The following is a 22,823-nucleotide window of genomic DNA, read 5'->3' on the forward strand; positions in this document are numbered from 1 at the left end:
CAGGGTGCAAGCAGGGAGGGGCAGAGAGAGAGGGAGACACAGAATCTGAAGCAGGCTCCAGCCTCCGAGATGTCAGCAGAGCCTGATACGAGGCTCGAACCCACAAAGTGTGGGATCATGACCGGGGCTGAAGTCAGACGCTTAACGGACTGAGCCACCCAGGTGCCCCAAACTAGTCCAGTTTCTGAACAGCTAATCCCAGGCTCTGCCCTTCACAACTAGATCCCACGGTTTCAATTTTTTTTTTTTAGAAAACAGTCGACAAGTTATCTGAACTGTTTTTAAAAGATCAACTAGGAATCAGCTTTAAGTTGCTTTCATTCCCTAAACCTAGGCTAGAGACCATGTTCCTGAGAATCTATAGGCATAAGGATTCCACACCTCTTTTGATCACTGCCTTTTATGTCTCACAACTGTCTATGAGAACTTGAAAGTAAGTTTTCCTTGTTGGAATGGAGCTAGTCAAATTGAATAGAAAGGTAAATAGAAGTAAAATACCCTAAAGAGGTAATTGGTGTAATTCAATGACTAGAAAGATGGGGAACCACCTGACTCTAACTTGGGAGATGAAGGTGTCATGTCAAAACTTTGGATTTTGATGTGATGGATTCTGAAATTTGTTTCTATATGTTTCTTTTTGAGAGACTGAGGGCCAGAGAGAGAGAGAGAGAGAGAGAGAGACCAGAGAATCCCAAGTAGGCTCTGCGCAGAGCCTAAGGCAGGACTCGAACTCACAAACTGGGAGACCATGACCTGAGCCCAAATCCAGAGTCAGATGTTTAACCAACTGAGCCACCCAGGTACCCCAGATTCTGACATTCAATCATGTTCTGCTTCAAGAGAAAAATAAGAGGCCCTAGATCTTCAAGGATCTAGAAAAGGGAGGGCCCCAAACAAGAGCAGGGTAGTGTGTCTAACATAACCAAGGAAATAGAAAGTGTTACCAAAATTCATATCCTGCTCCATGATGGAGCAGGTTTTGCCCAGACTTGGGTATGAAATCCCTTGAAACTCTGATGGCCAATCAAACTATCTCATTCCAATCAAGACCATCTCAGTCTTCTGAATAGAGCTCTGGCACAATCATGATGAGGAAGTCCTGCGGAAGTAGACAGCAGGGAGAGAACAAGAAAAAGGCCTGTGGGCATTCTAGGCTTTTCTGTTGCTCCAAAGATTGGGAAAGGAGAGGCCTAAACTTCAGAGACCTTGCACCGAGGGTGCAGTCAGTTTGGGCCGCAATCTCAGCTCTCTCAATCCTGGGCCACCAGGGAGGGTGGGCTTCCTCAGATCATCCATGGCGCCTGGCTCTGCAAAAGGAGATTAAGCAGGTAGATCTCCACACTGCTCAAGCCCAAATTTCTTGCGTACCTCTCTCATACAGAGCTGTAGAGGAAAGAAACGAGCCTGGCAGGGTTCCCTCCCCATCACCACCAAGCGGTGAACTTGAAGTGCTCAGCTTGTCACCCTCTCTCGAGAAGGAAGACACAGTGGAAGGCTATTAGTGTAGAGCGCTTTATATATCAAAGCTCAAACAAGAGGAGGAGGTTGGAGCCCCAGGAAGCTGAATCACGGCAAAGAGATTCCAACCCTGCCCTCACGTGCTTGTCTCAAGGCAAGCCTTCCTGAACACGCTGTGGACCCTCCAAACGCCAGGTTTCTCACTGTCCCCTTCTGGTCTAGAGAACCCAGTTCCTTCTGGGCCTCAGGGTTGGGGAGTACCTTGATCGGAAGGGACTAAAGGAAATCTCCATCACAGTCCCACCCCTTCGGCCAGCTCAGTCTGTGGCCTCCATCTTGGTCCCCCGGGGCACCAGGAAGATGGCCCCATCAGCGGCCTGTTGCAAAGCATACTCTTCAGGGGAGTAGCTGTTGCCGGCTTCATCCCGCAGGTGCTGGAAAATGTCACAGTACAGCTCTGTCAGCTGTTGGCGCATGACCTCCAGGGTCCGGTCGGCCTCCCCTCTGGCCCGGAGGAGCCGCTCCCGCTCGCTGCCCAGCCTCTCCAGTTCCCGCTCCAACTGCACGATGGTCTCCAACTTTCTCTTGCGACAGTTCTGGGCGGCCACCTTGTTCTTACCCCGCCGTCGGATGTCCCGGACCAATGCCAGCTGGCTCTCCGTCAGTGGGTACCGTGCCAACAGCTCATTAAAGTCATCTACCGGCAAGTTGACAATCTTGTCCGTCGGGAAGGGAATCTTCATGGCCAGGGCCCGTCGCTCATCCCGACTCCCTGCCTCCCCCCGTGCAGTGGACTTGGCCCGCACAGGGCCTGAGGAGGGTTCTAAGGCTAAGGGGGTCTCTGCAGGTGGCAAGGCATAGTTGGGGTGGGCTAAGGAATTGGGCATAAGTGAGTAGGGGTACTCCACCGGGTACATCTCTACATAGTCGCCGCGCCGTCGGCCAGCCTCTGTCCCCTCCAGCTCAAGAGATTCAGCATCGCTATAGTTGAGGGATAATCCTGAGTCAGATTCTGGGTCTTCTTGAGGCTTGGGGGGCCCCCCTGGCAGCCCAATGTCCAGGAGAGCCAAAGGATCTGAGAGGGGCTCACTGAGCAGACCGGAGAGAGTCAGTGGCTTGGAGACTGGTATGGCCATGTTGCCATAGGAGTATGAGGGGTCTGGGACATGAGATGTGGGTGCTGGGAGCTCATAGGGTGGTGGAGGAAGGGAGAAGCCAGCATCTGGGTGGATTGAGCAGGGGCAGTAAGTTGGGGGCGGTGGGGGTCCAGGGTATGGGGCCTGGGCAGGGGGCTCAAACGACGTCTCACTTGGAGCATTTAGTCCCTGCAAGAAAAGCCATAAAGAAGTTTTGGAGACAGGCTGAGGAAGAGAAACCAGCTCTCTCTCAGGATCAAGCTGGGTCCTTCTGAAAGACACAGTGAGATAATAACAAGGGAACAGAAAGGTGCTAAAAAAATCACCCAAAGCTTCTTGTAAGGTTGCAGTGCAGCCATTTTAAGCAGAAAGCAGCTTAAACTTGAATGAAAGTCACTGAAGTCCGACTTCAGAAAAGACTATCTAATGTTGCAACAACATGGAATCTCCTCTTCAGAAGTTCTTACTGGGTTGAAATGGCTGCTCTTCCTTTATTTCCTTCAGGAACACAAGAAGTGGTTATCTATAATGACCCCCTCAGACGCCTTTCCTGCTATGGTTATCTGGGGTCAAAGGGTCAAGTTCAGACCCTGGTCATGCCCTGGGTGCCCAGCAGAGGGAGCTGCTGCATGGGAGGAGGGCTTAGGGCAGATCCTGAGGACCCAGGCACAGTGGCAGGGGAGAGAAGGGGGGGTGGGGGGGCAGGCAGAGCCAGGTCTGGGGGCCAAGAGGCACCTTGGGGAGCTGGCACTAGCTCTAGCCTCTCCTCTTCAGTCCCTCTGTCCCTGCCCAGGTGCAGAGAGGAGGAGAGAACATGCTGGAAACAGAGCCCCCAACCCACATGGAGGAGCCACCGTGCTCCAGCCCAGCTGGGGACAAAGGCATCATTGTGAGGCCAACAGACACCCCTTTGTCCAACTAGCAGGAGGCGAGGACCCCGTCATAGTCTGACCACCCCCCTTCCCGAGGCCCCTGAACTATTGCTCTACTACCTGAGGGAAAGGGGCCCCAGCATCTGAGGGCAAGGGGAGGAAATGAAGGAAGAAGATGGGCAGGATTGGAGGAGAGGGGGTTCAGAAGGGAAGAAGGTGAGAAAGGGTAGGCGGGGCAGGAGGTGGGGTAGAATGATGTGAGCAGAGTGGCTGCTGGGAGCGCTTACACCCCCCAATCAGATTCTTCCACCACTCCTATCCCCTGCTCCTCTACACCCCTTTCCCCTTAATGTTCTGGTCTTTCATCCGGATCCCCCTCCTACTCCGACCCTTCCTCTTCCAGTCCCTGGAAGCTTCCCTGTTTGCTCCAGTCCCCTGCCTTCGTCCCAGCCAGCCTCCCTGCTTCTCTGCTCTTCCCTCCCCCAGCCCCGCTCACCTGCAGCTCAGTGATGGACATGATCTCTTGCCAGGTCAGTTCCATCTCGCCCAGCTCCAGAGTGGGCAACTGTGTCACCCTGTTCCTGCTCTGCTGGGGAGGACACGGGGGCATCCTACTGGGCCAGGGCCTGGTCCAGGGTCCCCAAAGCCCAAAAGCCCCCTGCAACCTGTGGCAAAGGAGAAACAGGCTTTGAAAAAAGAAAAAAAGAAAGAAAAGAAAAGAAAAGGCCCCTCGAGTGCCCAGCAATTTTGTCCTGCCTCCATGGAGAATTCCCTGCAGCCTCACCTGAGAGAAGGACAGGCCTCATCCCCCCCATTATGTTGTCCTCGTCAACCAACTCCTTAAGCAAAGGCTTGTCTGCGGTGTGATCTCTGCCTCACCTGCTGTGGCAGTAGTTGGTTCCTTTGGGAGCACAGTAGGGCTTCACCTTCTTTTTCAGACAAGACGCCTCCTTCTCTTCCTCCTACTTCTTACTCCCCCAAAACCGTATCGCTGGGCAGGGCAGAAGTCACATCTTCTGGTTTGTTTTGGTTTGGTTTTTTTCCCTTGTTCTGGGGCAACATCAGGGATCACTCTGGCTTTCCTCCTCTGTCCTCAGTTTTCCTCCTCTGTCTCATGTTCTCAAGATGAGAGTAAGTGCTTGGGGATCCCCAAGGAGTGTGTTGTGGGAAGAGCCAAGCAGACAGCCCCTCCCCTTCTCCGAGATATGGCCCAGGCCTGGTGGCTGATAGCAGCCCTGCCTTCTCCTCCTATCCTGGCTCTGGGCTCCCCTGCTCGTGCCAGATAAGAGGTTTATCAGCTGGAGGCAGCAGAGGAGGAATGGTCTCTGGGGACACTGGACCTCTCTGTCCTATGTCCCTGCAGGGTCATCTCAGCCATACCCCAACCCACACAGCCAGGCTTCCAGGGTTCCTAAAGGGACAATCATAGCAGAGACCTATTAAGAACTACACTGATGTTTTCACTATCGTTACTAGTTTATGAGATTGATTTTCACCAAGATCCTATAATGTCCATTCAGAGAGTGACACCCAACCTGGGAGATAACAGGCTCAGGTCTGGAACATACTAGCTAACTCTGCTAGCCTGTACTGGCCTCTCAGACCCCTTCCCATCCCACTCTTGTGTGTCCATACTCTGGTCCTCTATTGGTGGTCTCCCATCCTATATTGGCCAGTCAGTTCTGTGGAATCTCTTTTATCCTCTTCTGGGGAATATCCTTTAGAGCCTTACATACACACTCCCCTTCACACACACCCCCCCACCCCCCGCTTTCTTTGATGTGGGCTCTAGCTGCTGGTCAGCCACAAAGCAGCAGTGTGAGGTTGGGCAAGGCCATCGCACTTCTCTGAGCTTCTGTTTCCTCATTTATAAAGCCAGGGAGTTGGATAAATTGAACTCAGAGGTCCCTTTCTGCGTGGGCAGCCTAACATTCTCAACAAACCCTCACCCCTACCTTCATCTTCCTCTTTATCTGCCCCTCTCCTCATCCTACCTCCCTATTCCCAACACCCATCTCCCTGCATCTGTTCTCTCTGCCTTTGGCAAGAGATTCCAAGTAGATTTTGCAGGGGCCTCCCAATATCTTAGGGCCAGACCCAGCACCCTACCCCTGCCATATAAGTAAAGGCAGGCAGGCTAGGGGGTGGGAGAAACTTCTAAAAGGACAGAGGATAGGACTGGATGACTTCAAATTACATGACCTTAGATCATCACAAAGATGGCCTATCACAGCTATCTAATATGGAATTCACTCTTTGCCTTACCCCAAATTAGCAAGAATTACAAATTATCCTTTTAAAGCTGGATCTACCCTAGCCCTTGCCCCCACCTCTTTGTTACAGTGCTATCCCCAGAGCTGGGAGCTGGTGTAGGCACAGGCCCTTGGCCAGTGGGCAAAGTGGGTGGGGTGTTTATGTCTGTCCAGGATGCCATTTCAACACCGGAACCCCACCCTCCCCCACCCAGGTTCTGGAGGAAATTGCCCAAAGGCAAAGTGAATGGAGAAGGGGTTTAGGGGTTTAGGGGGCAGGGACAATGCTTCTTGCCTCATAGTCCTTCACATCCCCCTCTGCCCCCCCCCCCCCCCCGCCCCACCTTCTCCCTCCTTGTATCTTCCTGGATCTGACTCAGGTGCAGTTCAAAGATCCTGCCCTAGGAGGCAGGAGACCAGGTTCTATGGCCTTCCAAATATGTGACTTTGGCCAAATCACTTCCCCATTCAGTTTCTTCCATTAAATGGAAACAGGACCCTAGAAGCTCTTTGCTATGAGAGGCAGTATCTGGCATCTAGTTCAGGCAGTCACAAACTGGACGATGCACTGCATTCATCCATCATACTTGTAAAAACACAGGCTCCTTCCTGCCAGCCATCCCAGACCTACTGAATTGAATTCATAGGTGCAGGTACCCAGCAATCAGCATTTTAACAAGTGCCCTAGTGTTTCTGATGCCAGAAGCCCACCCCACCTTGAGAAACGCTCAACTCGTCCAGCCATATGTATTTACAGGAAAGAACACAAAGCCAGAAAAGAACCTGGCAAATGATCTCCAGACTTCTCTTAGCTTCAAACCCATGACCCAGGCAAGGCTGGATTCTAGGCTGCCCTGGTCTCTGAGACTAGATATCAGTCCCTTCTCATGAAGACCAGGAGCTCTATCTGCCTTGCACCTTTGAGACAAGGAAATGAGAATCCAGAAGGGTCCCTCGGGGAGGCAAGAGGTCAGGGAAGAGGGAGTTGATGAGAATCTCTGGACCAGCTCCAACCATCTCCCTGGTGCCGCGTCAAGTTTGTACCAGGCCAAAGGGAGTAGTATGTTTTCCCCTAAATACTCAGGGATTGGTAGTGGTCTATACACCAGGCATAGTCCCCTCTGGGTCTTAGGAGCCTACCTTTCTAAGGATGGGACTGGAAGACGGGCTGGCAGCTAGTGATACAGATCAGGGAGGAGGGTGTAGTCAGAATTAGATCAAACAGAACATCACAGAGGACGCAGAAGCTGGACAGATCCTGGGAAAGGAGAGTGAGCCTCCCCGTGTCCCTTTTGCTTTACAGTAAACAGTTCCCAGTCCCCAGTTTCACCTGCACTTTGAGGTCACACAGCCATCTTCCTCCCCACCAACATGTATCAGGTAGGACTGAAGCCATCTTCAGGGACTCTAATCCATCCTCCTTCCTGTGATCCTGATGGTCCTACCCAGAAAGATCTTATCACAGGAAAGTGATCACAGAATGATATGGAGCTTTCTGCTTAAGGATTCGAGATGAGGACCATTTGGGAAGGGATGCCTTGATGGGGAGACAGAGATAGAGAGGGTGCTTGCTTCTGGGATCCTGTTCTGAGGCTTGTTAGACCACCCCGCCTCTCCAGGTGTCAACAGAAGCAGTGAAAGAATGGGCACGGATCAGCGATACCTGGGGTGTTGGAGAGGCAAGCGAGCAAGCTATTTAGAGAGGTTAAGAAGAATCCCAAAAGAGGGAGAGGCACATAGAGGTAAAATAGAGAAACAGAACGGAAGAAAAGGGGAGAGAGATTTGCTCAGAGTGAGGATTAGTCTCCTGAGGGCACACATGACTCAAACAGGTGTATGGGAACAGGGGAGAAAGGCACACGTCTCTGTTATCCTCACTCAGTCCCTAGAAACCAAACCCTGGTCATTTGGGGGCCAATGACTAGAGAGAATCCCAGCCCCAGCAGATCTGATACCTCCCCTCTTCTGTTCCACGGCTACCCTGCCTCCTACTTCCCAAGCTGCTAAGATTTCCAGTCTGAAGGAACCACACTGGGGGCCAGATGCCTTCCTCTCCCTGCTGGTTCCAGCTGATCTCTAACTGCCCCGGGGGCCTGGGAGAAGTGAGGGGGCAAAGGAGGCAAGACCTCAACAGCCCTGCGCCCACCACTCCATCCTGCTGCCGTGGTTGGCAGCGATCCAGGCATCCGGTGTCTCCGATTCCTCACCTTCCCCCAAATCTTCCCAGCTGGCCAGACAGGGCAGTGATGGACGGGAGTAGGGAAGGACGGTGCCATATACCTGAGAGTCTATCGGCTCTCCAGGGGCAGCCCCCCGCCAAAGGGTTCTGCCTCAGCCCCTCAGAGGTGCCTCGGAGGACCCCTGCCTGGTCCCCATCTACAGCCTCTCCCCCCAAGCCTCTCAGAGTGCTCCAGAAGCCATCAAGGTCTTCTCCCAGATGAATTCCCAAAGATGTCAAATTCCTAAACTCAGGGCAGCCTGGGAAGCCCTGAGGTCTCCTAGGGACGTGAGGAAAGTTGGTTCTTTTCTCCCTCTGCCACCTCCACCTCCCCAGCTCGCCCCTCGGGGGATCCCACTGAAATCCCCCTCCCACCCCGCCCGTCAGGCACCTGTGCAGGGTCCAAGCAGAGTGAGGAGAGAGATGTGGCTCCGGGGTGCTGTCTCTGGGGAGGCTGGGCCTGGGCTGACACCTCCTGGGTGAGGATCTCTGCTACCTCTGAAAACGGGGGAGGGCCGCGCCCCGCCCCCGGGCCATTACTGAGCACTGAGTATGGAGGGAGAGCGCCGGGCGGCGCACCAGCCTCCACTGTGAAGCCCTCGGCCTGAGTTCTCCGTCCTTCCTCCAACCCTCCCCTTTCCCCGTGGCCCTCCTCTCCTCCTGCCCCTTCTGGCCAAGAGAGGAAACTTGAGCCCGGTGTGGTTTCTGCCCACACCCCGCCCCCACCTTGTTCCCCGGCCAGCGGGGGCACACACGGTTCCCAGCGGCTCCCAGCCCTCCTTTTGAGCCCAGGAGTCCCGCCAGGCTTGCGTTTCTCCTGTGCACAGGATGAATTCCAACCCGGTAGCCAGCTCCAAAGTGACCTCTAAACTTTATACAGGTCGCAACCTCCTTCCTTCTGCCCTCTTGACTCTCTCTGAGACAGGGAAACTGAGTCACAGCGAGGTGGATGGCAGCGAAAGATAAGGACCTAATGTCTAGTGTCCCAGCTGCTTAGGCAGGTAGGCATGGAGGGCGCTGCTTTTATTTAAGGAAAGCCTGGGTTCTGGGAAAGAGGCAGGGGAGCTCTTTTGGGGAGGAGGGGCAGTTGCTGCTTTGATGTGTCCTTTCACCTGTAGCCCTCTCCCCTCCCCCAGCAGCCTCAGATGTCCTAGGACAAAGGCCTCTTTCTTGGCCAGGTTTGTTGTCAGTGTGTGAGGGGAGTTGGATGTGTGTGGGGGCGCCCAGAAAGGACACTATTCACCTCTCTTAAAGGGGGCCCTGGGTGCCAGGCCGGGCACCCGAACACATGGCAGCCGTATACTCTGGACAGGCCAGGACACCTGTATAGGGTATCAGGTTCATCCCCAGCACCCACAGCAGCTCTTTCTGAGGCCAGTAAGTACTCCCAGAAGTCACTCCATCATCCCTTGGCCTCCAACACACAACCCAAGACCCAGGCCAAACAGATCTCTCTCTGGAGACTAGAAGAGGCTTCCTTCCTCCTAGCTTACTTTTACTGACTCTTAGCTGTCAGGGAAGTCCCTCCTATGTCTAGCTTCAGTCCTTACAGCTGCAGCTGAGGCTTTTTCTCTGTTTTTTTCTTCTTATAATGTTCGAGTTATACTGGAAACAAAGAGTGGGAGGCAGACAGGTGTCACCCCCAAGGCAGAGCTGGCACCCAGCCAACATCCTCTGATAGGCTCCTGTTCACTGTTAAAATAATGGAATGTTCTGTTTCCTTTGGTAACGCATAGCTGCTGGGAGTCCTCCTCCAAGTGTTCCCCACCCCTACAGCTCTACATCAACCCCACTTCTCCCTTAGGACCTTCCACAGCCAGCAGCACAAGCAAGCAACTCAAGCGGCAGTTTGATACGGCTTCTTTGCATCCTTCTTGCAGCCTGTGTGTGTGGGACTGATCAACACCCACCCCAAACCCATGGTTACATGCTTTGGATTCCATCTCTAGCCCAGGAGATGATGATTCTACATGCGTGATCTATGTAGGACAGGAGGGGACCCACGGCTTCATTGCACGGCACATGTGGGTCCGGAATCTCTTGATGACCTGGCCGTGAATCTGGGTCACATACCTGGAATCTGGGCATTCAGACACAGCTCTCTCAGTGGCATACTTATTCTGGCCCCTCAGAGGGGATGAAGGGTGGCGATAGTCACACTGGTGGCTGATTAAATAATGATATCAGGTTACAGCTAGTCAACAGACAGTTATTGAATGAAAACTACCGGTTCAGGCCACGGTTGTGGCATTGCAGATACAACTGTGGATAACGCAAGCCTCATCGCTCGTTAATTCATTCAACAAATATTTATTGAGTGTCTGCTATGTGTTATACTCCAGGAACACGAAGATGAATAAGACATAGTCTATGTCCTCACTCACAGTCTAGTTGGGGAATGACACTAATAAAGGTCTATATAAAGTGCTTTGGGGGCGCCTAGGTGGCTCAGTTGGTTAAGCGTCCAACTTTGTCTCAGGTCATGATCTCGCCATTTGTGAGTTCGAGCCCTGCGTCGGGCTCTGTCCTGACTGCTTGGAGCCTGGAGTCCACTTCGGATTCTGTGTCTCTCTCTCTCTCTCTCTCAGCTTTCTCCCCTGCTCACACTCTGTCTCTGTCTCTCAAAAATGAATAAACGTTAAAAAAAAAAATGAAAAAAAAATAAAGTGCCGTGGAGTCGAATTTCTGCTTTGTGAAATTCAGGAAAGGCTTCACAGAGGAGGTGATGATTGAGCTGGGCTGTGGAGAATGACTAGGGGTTCACCAGACAGAGAGGGGGAGAAGGGTGTTCCAAGCAAAGGTATGAAGGAACAGAGGCATAAAATGTGAAATAGTACTTTGGGTCTACTAGGGTGGGGTGTGGGGTAGGAGCAGTGGAAGAGAAGCCTGGGAAGTTCGGAGCTAGATTGTAAAGTCTTGAAAGTCAAGCTAGAGAGGCAGTTTCCTACTTATTTCAGGGGGACAGACACGATCATGTACAGCAAACCGAGTGAACAGATAGTCTTCACTGAGGCGACTGGCCAGACAGAAGTGTCTCTCCCACCTCTCCCCCACTCTCCTCCTGTAGGAAGAGGCCATTACAGCTGTTCCCAGGCTGCGTCCTGCCTCCAGAGCATCCTTTACAGCTCTGAGGGGTGGGAATGATTCCTTCAGCTTCCGCCTCTCAGATTCCTGATGTCCAGAGTCAACAGCCTTCTTCTTCTTCTTCTTTTAATGTTTATTTATTTATTTTGAGAGACAGAGACCACGAGCAGGGAGCTGGACAGAGGCAGAGAGAGAGGGGGGGGGGGAGAGAGAGAGAATCCCAAGCAGGCTCCACACCGTCAGCACAGAGCCTGACGCCAAGCTTGAACTCACAAACCGTGAGATCATGACCTGAGCTGAAATCAAGAGTCGGATGCTTAACCAACTGAGCCGCCTGGGCGTCCCCAAAGTCAACAACCTTCTATCTTAAGTCTTTGCCTTAATTTACGATTAACAGGGAATTAGGAGCCTGAATAGGTTGGATCGTGCCTGTGGCTTGGCAAGGCAAGATACCTGAGAGTTTCCTATCTCAAGATTCTCCCCCTTCAGCAAAGGTAGCAGACAGAACATGGAGAAAAACATAGCAACAGATCTTTACTGTTATACCATTCTCCATCCATGCTGCTCACCTATCCCCAGAAGGCTGACTTGTCACCCCTGATGAATCCACCCCCCACCCTCACTCCAACGCATGTGCACACCACCACCAGCATCAGGTCAAGCCACAAGCAATGTTGCCAAACACCCCACTGGGTTATGCAACCAGCTTCCCGAGTAGGGCGGGGTAAGTAGAGGTGGAACCAGGGGAGGGCCATGGGTCCCAGAGGGAGATGGCTGCCTTGCCGGCTTGCCTGCTGGTCTGACCGCAGTGGCCCCAGGGGGCGGGGGCAGGCCTGGACCTTTATCAGTGCCCTGCAGGGCTGCACCCGCCACCCCCCGGCTTCCTCTCTCAACAGACGGAAAGGGGAGGCAGCCACAGGAGGCGAGGGGAGGGCTGGGCGTTATCCTAGGCACCAGAGCCTGGCGGTTACCCCGGATGGCTGGGGGAGGTAGGGATGGGGGGTCTGGGACCCCGGAATAGTTGAGGCCCCTCTTACTAAAGTAAACTGAGGCCCAGGTAGTAGAACCAGATCTCCTAAACCGTCCATTGGTTTCTTCCTTGTGTTCTAGTTTGGGTGAGGATCATATAAAACTGTCTTTGAGGAGGTTGCTTTGCAGTGGTAAGAATTCTTAGAGGATTGACTCAGGCAGGAGTTCAGGGGAGACTGAGTCCCACTCTCAGACCAAGAAACCTTGGAGCTTATGGGTCCAAGGTGTTGGGTAAGACTGAGGTTCCCAGACTCCGGCATCTAAGAGCTATGCCCTGATAGCAGAACCTAGCCATGAACCCCAAATGGATGAAGGCTAATAGATAAGTCCAGAGTGGCCCTGAAGGAATAACCCCCAGGGCTCACTTCTAAACCTCCAAAGAGATGTGAGCATGACACTTAGCAGAATGCAGGAGGACCAGATCCTGAATCCTGAGGCCTGGCCTTAAGTCAGCATTTCCGGGAGATGTGCCTTGGGGCAGCCCACCCTTTCCGAGCTTTGTCTCCCCACCTGAAAAATGGAGATAATGATGATAATACCTATTTGGTGGTGTTGTTGGGAAGATGGAAAGGAATCAATTGGAAATTGGAGTCTGTTATGGTCTGGAAAGGGAAGCTTCAAAGCCTGAGGCCGCAGGGCCTCAAGGGCTTGAGGGATAAGACGGACCCATCTGGAGGCCACACTCCTGTGGAGAGACGCTTGGAACAGAATGGCACCAGTGGGCAGCCTGACTCTGGGAGACTTCTAGGCCTAGGATGCAGCAGTTGGTTGGGGAGAGTGGTGGCTAGACTTCCAGGAACTAGCCCTCAGGCCATGGCTCTCCCACCGAAACTATTGGGCGGGGACAGTTTTAGCCACACGATGGGCACAGGGCCAGCCTTATGGGCTTCAGCCACCTTCCAGGAACCCAAAACCCCTATCCCCACCTCACCCTGTTGCAATCCTCTGCAGGGGCGGGGCTGCCTAGGAAGTGCCACCCTCTGCTCCTTACAGGATGAAAGGCTTGATGCCTATTTTTTTTTTTTTAATTTTAATGTTTATTTTTGAGAGAGAGAGAGACAGAGCGTGAGTAGGGGAGGGGCAGAGAGAGAGAGAGGGAGACACAGAATCCGAAGCAGGCTCCAGGCTCTGAACTGACAGCATAGAGCCCTAAGCGGGGCTCAAACCCACAAACTGCGAGATCATGACCTGAGCCAAAGTCAGACGCTTAACTGACTGAGCCACCGAGGTGCCCCTAAATCTTTTCTTTTCTTTCCTTCCCTTCCTCTTCCTTCCTTCCTCTTTCTTTCTTTCTTTCTTTCTTTCTTTCTTTCTTTCTTTCTTTCTTTCTTTTCTTTCTTTCGAGAGTGCATGAACTGGGGGATGGAAGGGAGGGGAGAGAGAGAATCTGAAGCAGGCCCCATGCCCAGCCCAGAGCCTGATTTGGGGCTTGATCTCATGACCCTGAAATCATGACCTGACCTGGAATGTTTAACCAACTGAGATGTTTAACCCACTGAGCTATCCATGTGCCCCTAAATATTTTATTTTATTTTTGAAGTTTATTTATTTATTTTGAGAGAGAGAATGTGTGTGTGTGTGTGTGTGTGTGAGTGGGAGAGGAGCAGAGAGAGAGGGAGAGAGAGAGAATCCCAAGCAGGGTCCACACGGAGCCAGAGTCGGGGCTCCAACTCACAAACCGTGAGATCATGACCTGAGCCAAAACCAAGAGTCAGATGCCCAGTTGACTGAGCCACCCAGGTGCCCCTAAATATTTTATTTTCTAATATTTTATTGTGTATATGAGTTTGTGCTTTATTATATTCCCCTGTAATAGAGATGGTATAAACTGTATTGTACAAAACTTGACTCAGGCACTGTAGCATTAAGACTAAGAACATGAGGGGCGCCTGGGTGGCGCAGTCGGTTAAGCGTCCGACTTCAGCCAGGTCACGATCTCACGGTCCGTGGGTTCGAGCCCCGCGTCAGGCTCTGGGCTGATGGCTCATGATAGCTCAGAGCCTGGAGCCTGTTTCCGATTCTGTGTCTCCCTCTCTCTCTCTCTCTGACCCTCCCCCGTTCATGCTCTGTCTCTCTCTGTCCCAAAAATAAATAAACGTTGAAAGACTAAGAACATGAATTTTAGGGGCACCTGGCTGGCTCAGTCAGTGAAGCACATGACTCTTGATCTTGGGATTGTGGGTTTGATCCCCACATTAGGTGTAGAGATTATTTAAATTAAAATCTTAAGGGGCACCCGCCTGGCTGGCTTAGGTGGAAAAGCATGCAACTCTTGATCTTGAGGTCGTGAATTTGAGCCCCATATTGGGTGTAGAGATTACTTAAACAAATACAAACTTTTAAAAAACCTTTAACATTTTGTCTAAAGTTTTTATTTGTTTAAGTAATCTCTATACCCAGTGTGGGGCCCGAACTCACAACCCCAAGATCAAGAGTCATATGCTTTTCTGACCAAGCCAACCAGGCACCCCCCAATTTTTTCTTAAAAGTTTATTTATTTATTTTGAGAGAGACAGTGTGTGAACAGGGGAGGGGCGGAGGGAGAGGGAGAGAGAGAATCCCAAGCAGGTCCCTCCCTTACTGTTGGCGCAGAGCCTGATTCTGGGATTGATCTCAGGAATCGTGAGATCACGACCTGAGCCAAAATCAACAGTTGGACGCTTAACCGACTGAGTCATCCAGGCGCCCCCCCCCCTCCAAATTTTTAAAAAATGTTTATTTATAAGGGGTGCCTCAGTCGGTTGAGCAACTGACTTCGTCACAGGTCATGATCTCACGGTTTGTGAGTTCGAGCCCCGCGTCGGGCTCTGTACTGACAGCTCAGAGCCTGGAGCCTGCTTCTGATTCTGTCTCCCTCTCTCTCTGCCCCTCCCCCACTCATGCTCTGTCTTTCTCTGTCTGAGAAATAAACATTAAAAAAAAATTTTTTTTTAATGTTTATTTATTTCTCAGAGAGAGAGAGAGAGAGAGAGCGTGCACACATGCGGGCAAGTGGGGAAGGGGCAGAGAGAGAGGGGGACAGGGGATCTGAAGCCAGCTCTGCGCTCAAACTCGTGAACTGTGAGATGGTGACCTGAGCCGAAGTCAGACACTTAACTGACTGAGCCACCCCGGTTCCCCCCGCCACCCCCCTTTTTTTTAAGAGCATGAATTTTGAAATTGGAAGCGCCTGCACTCTGACAATCACTTTGAGATCTCAAGCAAATTATTTAATCTCTCCGAGCCTAATTTTACCCACCTAGTAATTTGGGGGATAATAACAATACTTATATGTTATTGTGAAAAATAAATTAGTTAAAAACCAGGTATATATGTTTAATTCAGTGATTCAGTGCCTGGGATATAGTGAGCACTATTAAATGGTACATATGTATGTGGCACATCTGATATTATTATTAAATAATTAAATTATTACATTAAATTGTTGTTAACTAGTAGATAAACATCTTATTGAGAAGGATTGCATTTCATGTTTTGTCTTTTTTATATATACAAGGTGTCTAATTCTGAGCATAAATACTCTCACTCAATCAACAAATATTTCTAGAGTACTTACCAAGTTGCTAAATTTGGAGGATACCAAGAAAACTAAGTTCTGATTTTTGCCTTTGGGCACTCACAGTCTAATGGTGCAGACACATGTATAAACAGATTAGTGGATATGGCCAGTGATGTGAGAATAGGTAAGTTAATTTTGGGGGGAATGAAGGAAAAGGAGCAACTATTTTAGGGAAGGCCTTGGAGAGGAGGTAACCTTTCAACTAGTCTTGAAAGATGGAAAAATCTGAAATTCCTAGGGAGAAAAATGAGTGACAACATACTGGGCAGAAGAAACAATATATGCAAATGCGCAGTTGTGGGGGAAAAGCCTGTTAGATTTGACCAGTTACATTGTATGGAAACCCCAATGTTGTAAAAAGAGGTTTGGGTGGAGAGGAAGTTTCCTGACGTTTTCTGGGACAGCCGAATGGATCTTAGTGAAGAGATTCAAGGCCCACACCCTGCCTGGAGGCTAGTTGCCTATCAAAGTTCTCAGATAGCCCCCTCCCTCCAAGTACCCTGGGCCAATTTGGGTTGACCTACCCTGGGAAAACTTAGAGGGCTTCACTGAGGTTCTTCCAGTCTCTAGGAGTGACCATCTTGGCCAAAACTGACAAGGAGGGGACGTTCTGGGGTTCTCTTCACCTTGGTGAGCCTGGGCTCACCTTTATGTAGCACAGGGAGACACTGGATGAAAGTTGCCTAATTTGCCCCGTGCCTCTGGGCCCCTTCCAAAATTTTCTTGTATTTAAAGCTTCTTCCAAAAAGCCGTTCTTCACACTAGGGACTCACATTTTCCCTGTTGGCAATTCTTAGGTGTGTTCTCCCTGTTTGCAGCTGAAACCATGCTCGTAACCTGTATATCCTGGTCATATTTTCCCCAAAGAGATCACTTGCCAGAGAATGAGACACCCCCAAGGAGGAAGGTGGACGGCTCCTGGCCTTGTCTTCCCCGAACTATCAGCTTTCCTTTTCCAGAACGAAGGGACAGAAGAAAAGAGACAGAGATCCAGACTGAGGATTGGTGGAGAGCCAGAAGCTCAGTTACCCGGACAAGAAATGAAAAGCAGACTTCATTGTTTCTTACTCTCTGGTGGGAGGAGAGGTGGAAAGAAGAAATAAGGAAAGACCAAGGGTTGGAGAAGAAAAGACAGCTGGAACAATTTAATCCAGATAAAATCTGAAATGTCCAAGTAACTTGCCTTCTGTGCATCATTTTCTGCTTTTTCTTTTCATACCCTAACACCACTCCTCCCACCCAATTACCCCTTTTTCCTCAAGGACCTCTAAACCATTGGTACTATGTCTTTATTTTATTCTTTAAATAATCCATCAACTGCCCTTCATATCCAGAACTATAAACTTGCAGACACTGTTAACTCCTTTGCCCTTTTCCCCCTCCATTCAACTTTCCTGGGGAAGAAAAAAAAATCCATTCTGGGGAGCCTGACTGGCTCAGTCAGTAGAGCATGCTACTCTTGATCTCAGAGTTGTTAGTTTGGGTCCCATACTGGGTGTAGAGATTACTTAAGAAATAAAAAAAATTGGGGCGCCTGGATGGCTCAGTCGGTTGAGTGTCTGACTTCAGCTCAGGTCATGATCTCACAGCTAGTGGGTTCGAGTCCCGCATCGGGCTCTGAGCTGTCAGCACAGATTCTGTGCTGCTTCGGATTCTGTCTCTTCCTCTCTCTCTCTCTGCCCCTAACCCGCTCTCATTCTGTCTTTGTCTCTCTCAAAAATAAATAAATGTTAAAAAATTTAAAAAAAAAGAAATAAAAAAAATTAATTCTGGTTAAATCCAACAATTTAGCCTCTCCACATCTATACCTAGGCAGCTAAATATTGATAGAGAAAATCTCAGATTCTTGCTGAATTGTATCACTTTATTTTTCTTTGTATTTAAAAAAAATTTTTTTATGTTTATGTTTTAGAATGAGAGAGACAGGGGCGCCTGGGTGGCTCAGTCGATTAAGCGTCCGACTTCGGCTCAGGTCATGATCTCGCGGTCCTGAGTTCGAGCCCCATGTCCGGCTCTGTGCTGACCGCTCAGAGCCTGGAGCCTGTTTCAGATTCTGTGTCTCCCTCTCTCTCTGACCCTCCCCCATTCATGCTCTGTCTCTCTCTGTCTCAAAAATAAAGAAACGTTAAAAAAAAAAAAAAAAATGAGAGACAGAGCACAAGCAGGGAGAGGGCAGTGAGAGAAGGAGACACAAAATCCGAAGCAGGCTCTAGGTTCTGAGCTGTCAGCACAGAGCCGATGCAGGGCTGGAAACCACGGACGGCGAGATCATGACCTGAGTCCAAGTCTGATGCTTAACTGCCTGAGTCACCCAGGCACCCCTGACTTGTATCACTTTCAATTTATGCACCCAAAACTCAACATTGCCCAATACTACGTTTCCCTGGTAAATTCTCATTTCTACTCTGCTCAATAACTGTTTCACACCTTCTGTCTTCTAAAATCTCCAACACCCCCTCCACTTCCCTCTTAGCAGATGACCTTGCCTCGTATTTCATTGATAAAATAGACGCAGTTAGATGGATTGTCTGATTTTTCTAATACCAAATCCATCAGCTTACTTGCACGCGTTCCCACATGCTGAGAGCCTTCTACCTTATTTTTTTTTTTTGATTTTTTTTTTTTAACGTTTTATTTATTTTTGAGACAGAGAGACAAAGCATGAACGGGGGAGGGGCAGAGAGAGAGGGAGACACAGAATCGGAAGCAGGCTCCAGGCTCTGAGCCATCAGCCCAGAGCCGGGGAGCCATCAGCCCAGAGCCGGACGCGGGGCTCGAACTCACGGACCATGAGGTCGTGACCTGAGCTGAAGTCGGCCGCTTAACCGACTGAGCCACCCAGGCGGCCCCGCCTTCTACCTTATTAAGATGAAAGAAGTATCCCTGTTCCCAACTAAAGCCACCTCCTCTCAGCTCTGTGAAAAGATGAGAAAATTCGATTCCTCTGATGTATAGCTAACATTAAATTCTGCACCATACACAGCAAGGTTGCTCTCTGTACAGCTGACTATGTGGTTTCAGTCCGAAGGAAGAGGCATACAATAATTCGGGGGGTGGGGGCACTGAATTGCAAGGCGGCAGTCCTAAGAGTTCATCCAGGTAGGGGCGGGCGCCTGGGTGACTCTGTCGGTTAAGCGTCTGACTCTTGGTTTTGGTTCAGGGCACAATCTCACAGTTCATGGGTTTGAGCCCTGCTGCTGGTGTGGAGCCTGCTTGGGATTCTCTCTCTCTGCCCCTCCCCTGCTCGCACTCTTTCAAAATAAATAAATAATAAAACTTTAGGGGAGCCTGGGTGGCTCAGTCGGTTAAGCGTCTGACTTCAGCTTAGGTCATGATCTCGGCGTTCGTGAGTTCGAGCCCTGCTTTGGGCTCTGTGCTGACAGCTGGGAGCCTGGAATCTGCTTCAGATTCTGTGACTCCCTCTCTCTGCCTCTCCCCTGCTCGCACTCTGTCTCTCTCTCTGAAAAATAAACATTAAAAAAACATTAAAAAAAAAAAAAAGAATTCATCCAGGTAGAATTCCCAACCCTTTCTCTTGGAAGAAAACAGCAGCTATATCACCCCAGGAAGCTTCCTCTTTGTGGTCTTAAGTTTCATCATAGTTGTGTGTTGGTAAGACACCTCCCACACTTCAGAGAAAAAGCCAGACTGCTGTTAGGTCAGAAAGAGACTACTGTCTTCTCTTGTCTCCCCAAGACCTGCTTCACTGTCAGGAGGTGCCTCCACTGAGCACCCAAGACTTGAGGTGTCTTCACTAGTCATCTTGTGGAGGGAATGTGCTCACACCTGCAAGTCACCAGCAATGGCTGCTGACACTCTTCTGTCTGTGATTACCAGTGTTTGTGCTGTTTTCCATTCTGTAGAAACAATCGGTGATTGCTTTAGCAAGAGGCAGAGCAAGCCCTGGGCTGGGAGTTGGATGAAGTGTTCAGCACCTAATCTGGGTGAACTCTGTGCGGCCCAAGGTGACCCGAAGTGTTTTCCAAGTCTCTGTTCCACTCTAAAATGGAAAAACCAAACAAGAGAAACTCCTCTCACTACCTCTCCAAGTACACAAAGTAAGGCTCCCTCCACACTTGGGTTGATGTTAGAGTGACAAGAGATAGAAACATTGTTGATTTTTCTTCTTTAAGAGGATCTGGGCCTCAGCTTGAATGCCCAGAAGTTGATTTTGGCCCATTAATTCATCTTAGAACTCATTTATGCTGACCAAACTTAAAAGAGCATGAAGTATAAGCCATATGGTTGATTTAATGTCCCGCATATGACTTATGGTGGCCTAGACAATCCTCTTGACCAATCAAAATACTTGACAAGTTTGGAAATCAAACATTATAACTAGACAGCTTCTTAGTGAACAGGTGAATTTTTGGATAATTTTAATGGCTAATACAACTACATCCATCTCCTTGAGACAGAACAGGAAATCTTCTTCCCTGTTACTGGAGAAATATTGACATTTTTTTTTTTTTTTGGTTGGGGAGGGGGAATCCTATGAGGATTATCTCCCCCTTTTGTGAAGACAAGGTACAATTCAATTGATTGGGTTTTAGCTCCAGCCAAGCTAATATAATTGATTCTGTTTATGTTCACTTCAGCCATTTTATTATAATTGATTAGGTTAGGGTTTGATTGTGTTAGGGCTTCAGCCATTCTACTTTAAGTGATTAGGCTGTAGAGCTTTAGATATATTGATAGAATTATGCTTTCCTGAAAACGACACCAGTTCATTTGCTACTTCTACATATGGCTGATCTCATCCATTACACTTTGGCTTTTCCTAATTTCACTTGTGGTACACAGTCTTTAGGGGGTATTTTCCCACTGTTACTGTTCTGTGCTCACTGCAAACTGAAGAACTACAGTGGTTTCCTAGCTCTTTTTGCCGTTCATCTCTCCTCGACCCCTTCCTGCACATGCAGTTGTCAAATGAATTATCTTTGTTTCTGTTTTTTTCTTTAATTTTTTTTTACATTTATTTATTTATTTATTTATTTATTTATTTATTTATTTATTTTTGAGAGACAGCACAAGCGGGGGATGGGCAGAGAGAGAAAGAGACACAGAATCCGAAGCAGGCTCCAGGCTCCCAGCTGTCAGCACAGAGTCCGCCGCGGGGCTCGAACTCACAAACTGCGAGATCATGACCTGAGCGGAAGTCGGACGCTCAACCGACTGAGCCACCCAGGCACCCCTAATTATCTTTGTTTTTAATGTTTATTTATTTTGAGAGACAGAGAGAGAAAGGGAGGGAGAGAGAGAGAGAGAGCGCGTGTGCACACGCGTGCGCACGAGAGGGGGAGGGGCAGAGAGTGGGGGACAGAGAGAATCCCAAGCAGGCCCCTTGGTGCAAGCACAGAGCCCCACTCAAGTCTTGAGAGCCGTGACATCACTGCCTGAGCTGAAATCAAGAGTCAGACACTTAACAGACTGAGCCGCCCAGGTGCCCATCAAATTAAATATCTTAAAATTTCTTCCATGCAGCCTACAAAATAGGAAAAAATACTTGCAATTCATATGTCTGATAATGGCCTAGTATCCAGAGTATATAAAGAACTCTTAGAGCTCAAGAACAGAAAGACAAACAGCCCAATTTAAAAAATGGGTAAAAAGGGGCGCCTGGGTGGCTCAGTCGGTTGGGCTTCTGACTTCAGCGCAAGTCAAGATCTCTCAGTCCGTGAGTTTGAGCCCTGCGACCGGCTCTGTGCTGACAGCTTGTTTCAGATTCTGTGTCTCCCTCTCTCTCTGCCCCTCCCCTGCTCCCACTCTGTCTCTCTCTCTCAAAAAATAAACATTAAAAAAGTAAATAAATAAATAAATAAATAATGGGTAAATTATTTGAATAAACATTTCTCCAAAAAAGATTTACAAATGGCCAGCAGGTACATGAAAAGATGCTCAGATCATTTGTCTTTAAGGAAATCAAAACCACAATGAAATACCACTCCATAGCAACTAGGATGGTCATTAAAAACAACAACAAAAATGGAAAACAGCAAACGTTAGTTATAATGTGCAGACATTATACCTTGGAAAGCAAGATGGTACAGCTGCTGTGGAAAATTGCTCGGTAGGTCCTCAAAAAGTCACACAGAGGGGTGCCCCGGTGGCTCAGTCGGTTAGGCGTCGACTTCAGCTCAGGTCATGATTCTCACGGTTTGTGGGTTCGAGCCCCGTGTCGGACTCTGTACTGACAGCTCAGAGCCTGGAGCCTGCTTCGGATTCTGTGTCTCCCTCTCTCTCTGCGCCTCCCCTATTTGCTCTCTCTCTCAAAAAGAAACAAACGTTAAAAAAAATTTTGAAAAGTCACGCAGAGAATTAATATATGATCTAGCAATTCCATTCTGAGGCATTTAAGCAAAAGAACTGAAAATAGGTACTGGAATGTTTGTTACATGAATGTCCATAGCACTACTATTCCATCTATAATAGGCAGAAGGTGGAAAGAACACAAATGTCCATCAGTTGATAAACAGAACAGTGTACGTTGAACAATGGAACATTACAAGAAATGGAATACTGATACTTGCTAAGAAATATAGGCATCTTGGAAATGTTATGCTAAGTGAAAGAAGCCAAATACAAAAGGTAAAATATGGTATGATTCCATTTGTCTGAAGTATCTACAGAGATAGAAAGCAAATTGGTGGTTGCCAGGGTCTGGAGGGAGGGGAAAATTGGGAGTGCCTTCTTTATGGGTACCAGGTATTTTTGGGGGGACAATGAAAATGTTTTGGACCTGGATAGAGGTGGTGGTTGCACATTGTGAATGTACCTAATACCACTGAATTGTACACTTTAAAGTGCTTAATGTTGTGTTTATGATTTTGCTTCAATTTAAAAAATTGCTTCTGTAATCTCATGCCTCTGCGCAGAAGTGTTCAGTGGGTTTTAACTATTTTTAAGATAATAAGTAACAATGGCAGAGCATGTAACAGTTTACATATATTTTTGACACATATTATCTCATTTAATCCTTCCAACTTTATCCCCACTTTGATATACACTTTTTTCTTCATTCGTTTTTTTTTTTTTTTTTCAACGTTTATTTATTTTTGGGACAGAGAGAGACAGAGCATGAACGGGGGAGGGGCAGAGAGAGAGGGAGACACAGAATCGGAAACAGGCTCCAGGCTCTGAGCCATCAGCCCAGAGCCTGACGCAAGGCTCGAACTCACGGACCGCGAGATCGTGACCTGGCTGAAGTCGGACGCT

General features: G+C 49.2%; 1 protein-coding gene and 1 long non-coding RNA gene across 6 annotated transcripts; one reads left to right on the top strand and one right to left on the bottom strand.

Annotated features, from left to right (window-relative positions):
• Window positions 1-1,498: 1,498 nt before the first annotated feature.
• Window positions 1,499-8,580, bottom strand: NFE2 (nuclear factor, erythroid 2). 4 transcript variants are annotated; one of them, XM_045466810.1, is made up of 4 exons: window positions 8,328-8,580; window positions 4,346-4,457; window positions 3,963-4,131; window positions 1,499-2,783 (listed from the first exon to the last, which is right to left on the bottom strand). In XM_045466810.1, exons 3-4 carry the CDS (start codon window positions 4,074-4,076, stop codon window positions 1,776-1,778), a joined length of 1,122 nt encoding a protein of 373 aa, XP_045322766.1. In that variant the 5' UTR covers window positions 4,077-4,131; window positions 4,346-4,457; window positions 8,328-8,580; the 3' UTR covers window positions 1,499-1,775. The 4 variants fall into 4 exon arrangements, with proteins under 4 accessions (XP_045322766.1, XP_045322765.1, XP_045322767.1 ...); XM_045466809.1 differs by having other exon boundaries at window positions 4,346-4,877; XM_045466811.1 differs by lacking the exon at window positions 8,328-8,580 and adding an exon at window positions 7,049-7,161.
• Window positions 3,137-16,789, top strand: LOC123592021. Of its 2 annotated transcripts, XR_006709556.1 has the most exons (3): window positions 3,137-3,682; window positions 7,022-7,098; window positions 16,568-16,789. It is a non-coding gene; the product is annotated as an uncharacterized LOC123592021 (long non-coding RNA). The 2 variants fall into 2 exon arrangements; XR_006709555.1 differs by lacking the exon at window positions 16,568-16,789 and having other exon boundaries at window positions 7,022-7,202.
• The last annotated feature ends 6,034 nt before the right edge of the window (window positions 16,790-22,823 follow it).

The sequence above is a fragment of the Leopardus geoffroyi genome, chromosome B4 (assembly GCF_018350155.1).
Source record: "Leopardus geoffroyi isolate Oge1 chromosome B4, O.geoffroyi_Oge1_pat1.0, whole genome shotgun sequence".
NCBI lineage: Eukaryota > Metazoa > Chordata > Mammalia > Carnivora > Felidae > Leopardus > Leopardus geoffroyi.

What these genes read in the sequence shown, in the direction of transcription:
- NFE2 (XM_045466812.1), bottom strand. Translation starts at nt 4,076, where the DNA reads ATGCCCCCGTGTCCTCCCCAGCAGAGCAGGAACAGGGTGACACAGTTG. An exon ending in TGTCCATCACTGAGCTGCAG is followed by an intron (nt 2,784 to 3,962) that starts GTGAGCGGGGCT and finishes CTTTTCTTGCAG; the next exon opens with GGACTAAATGCTCCAAGTGA.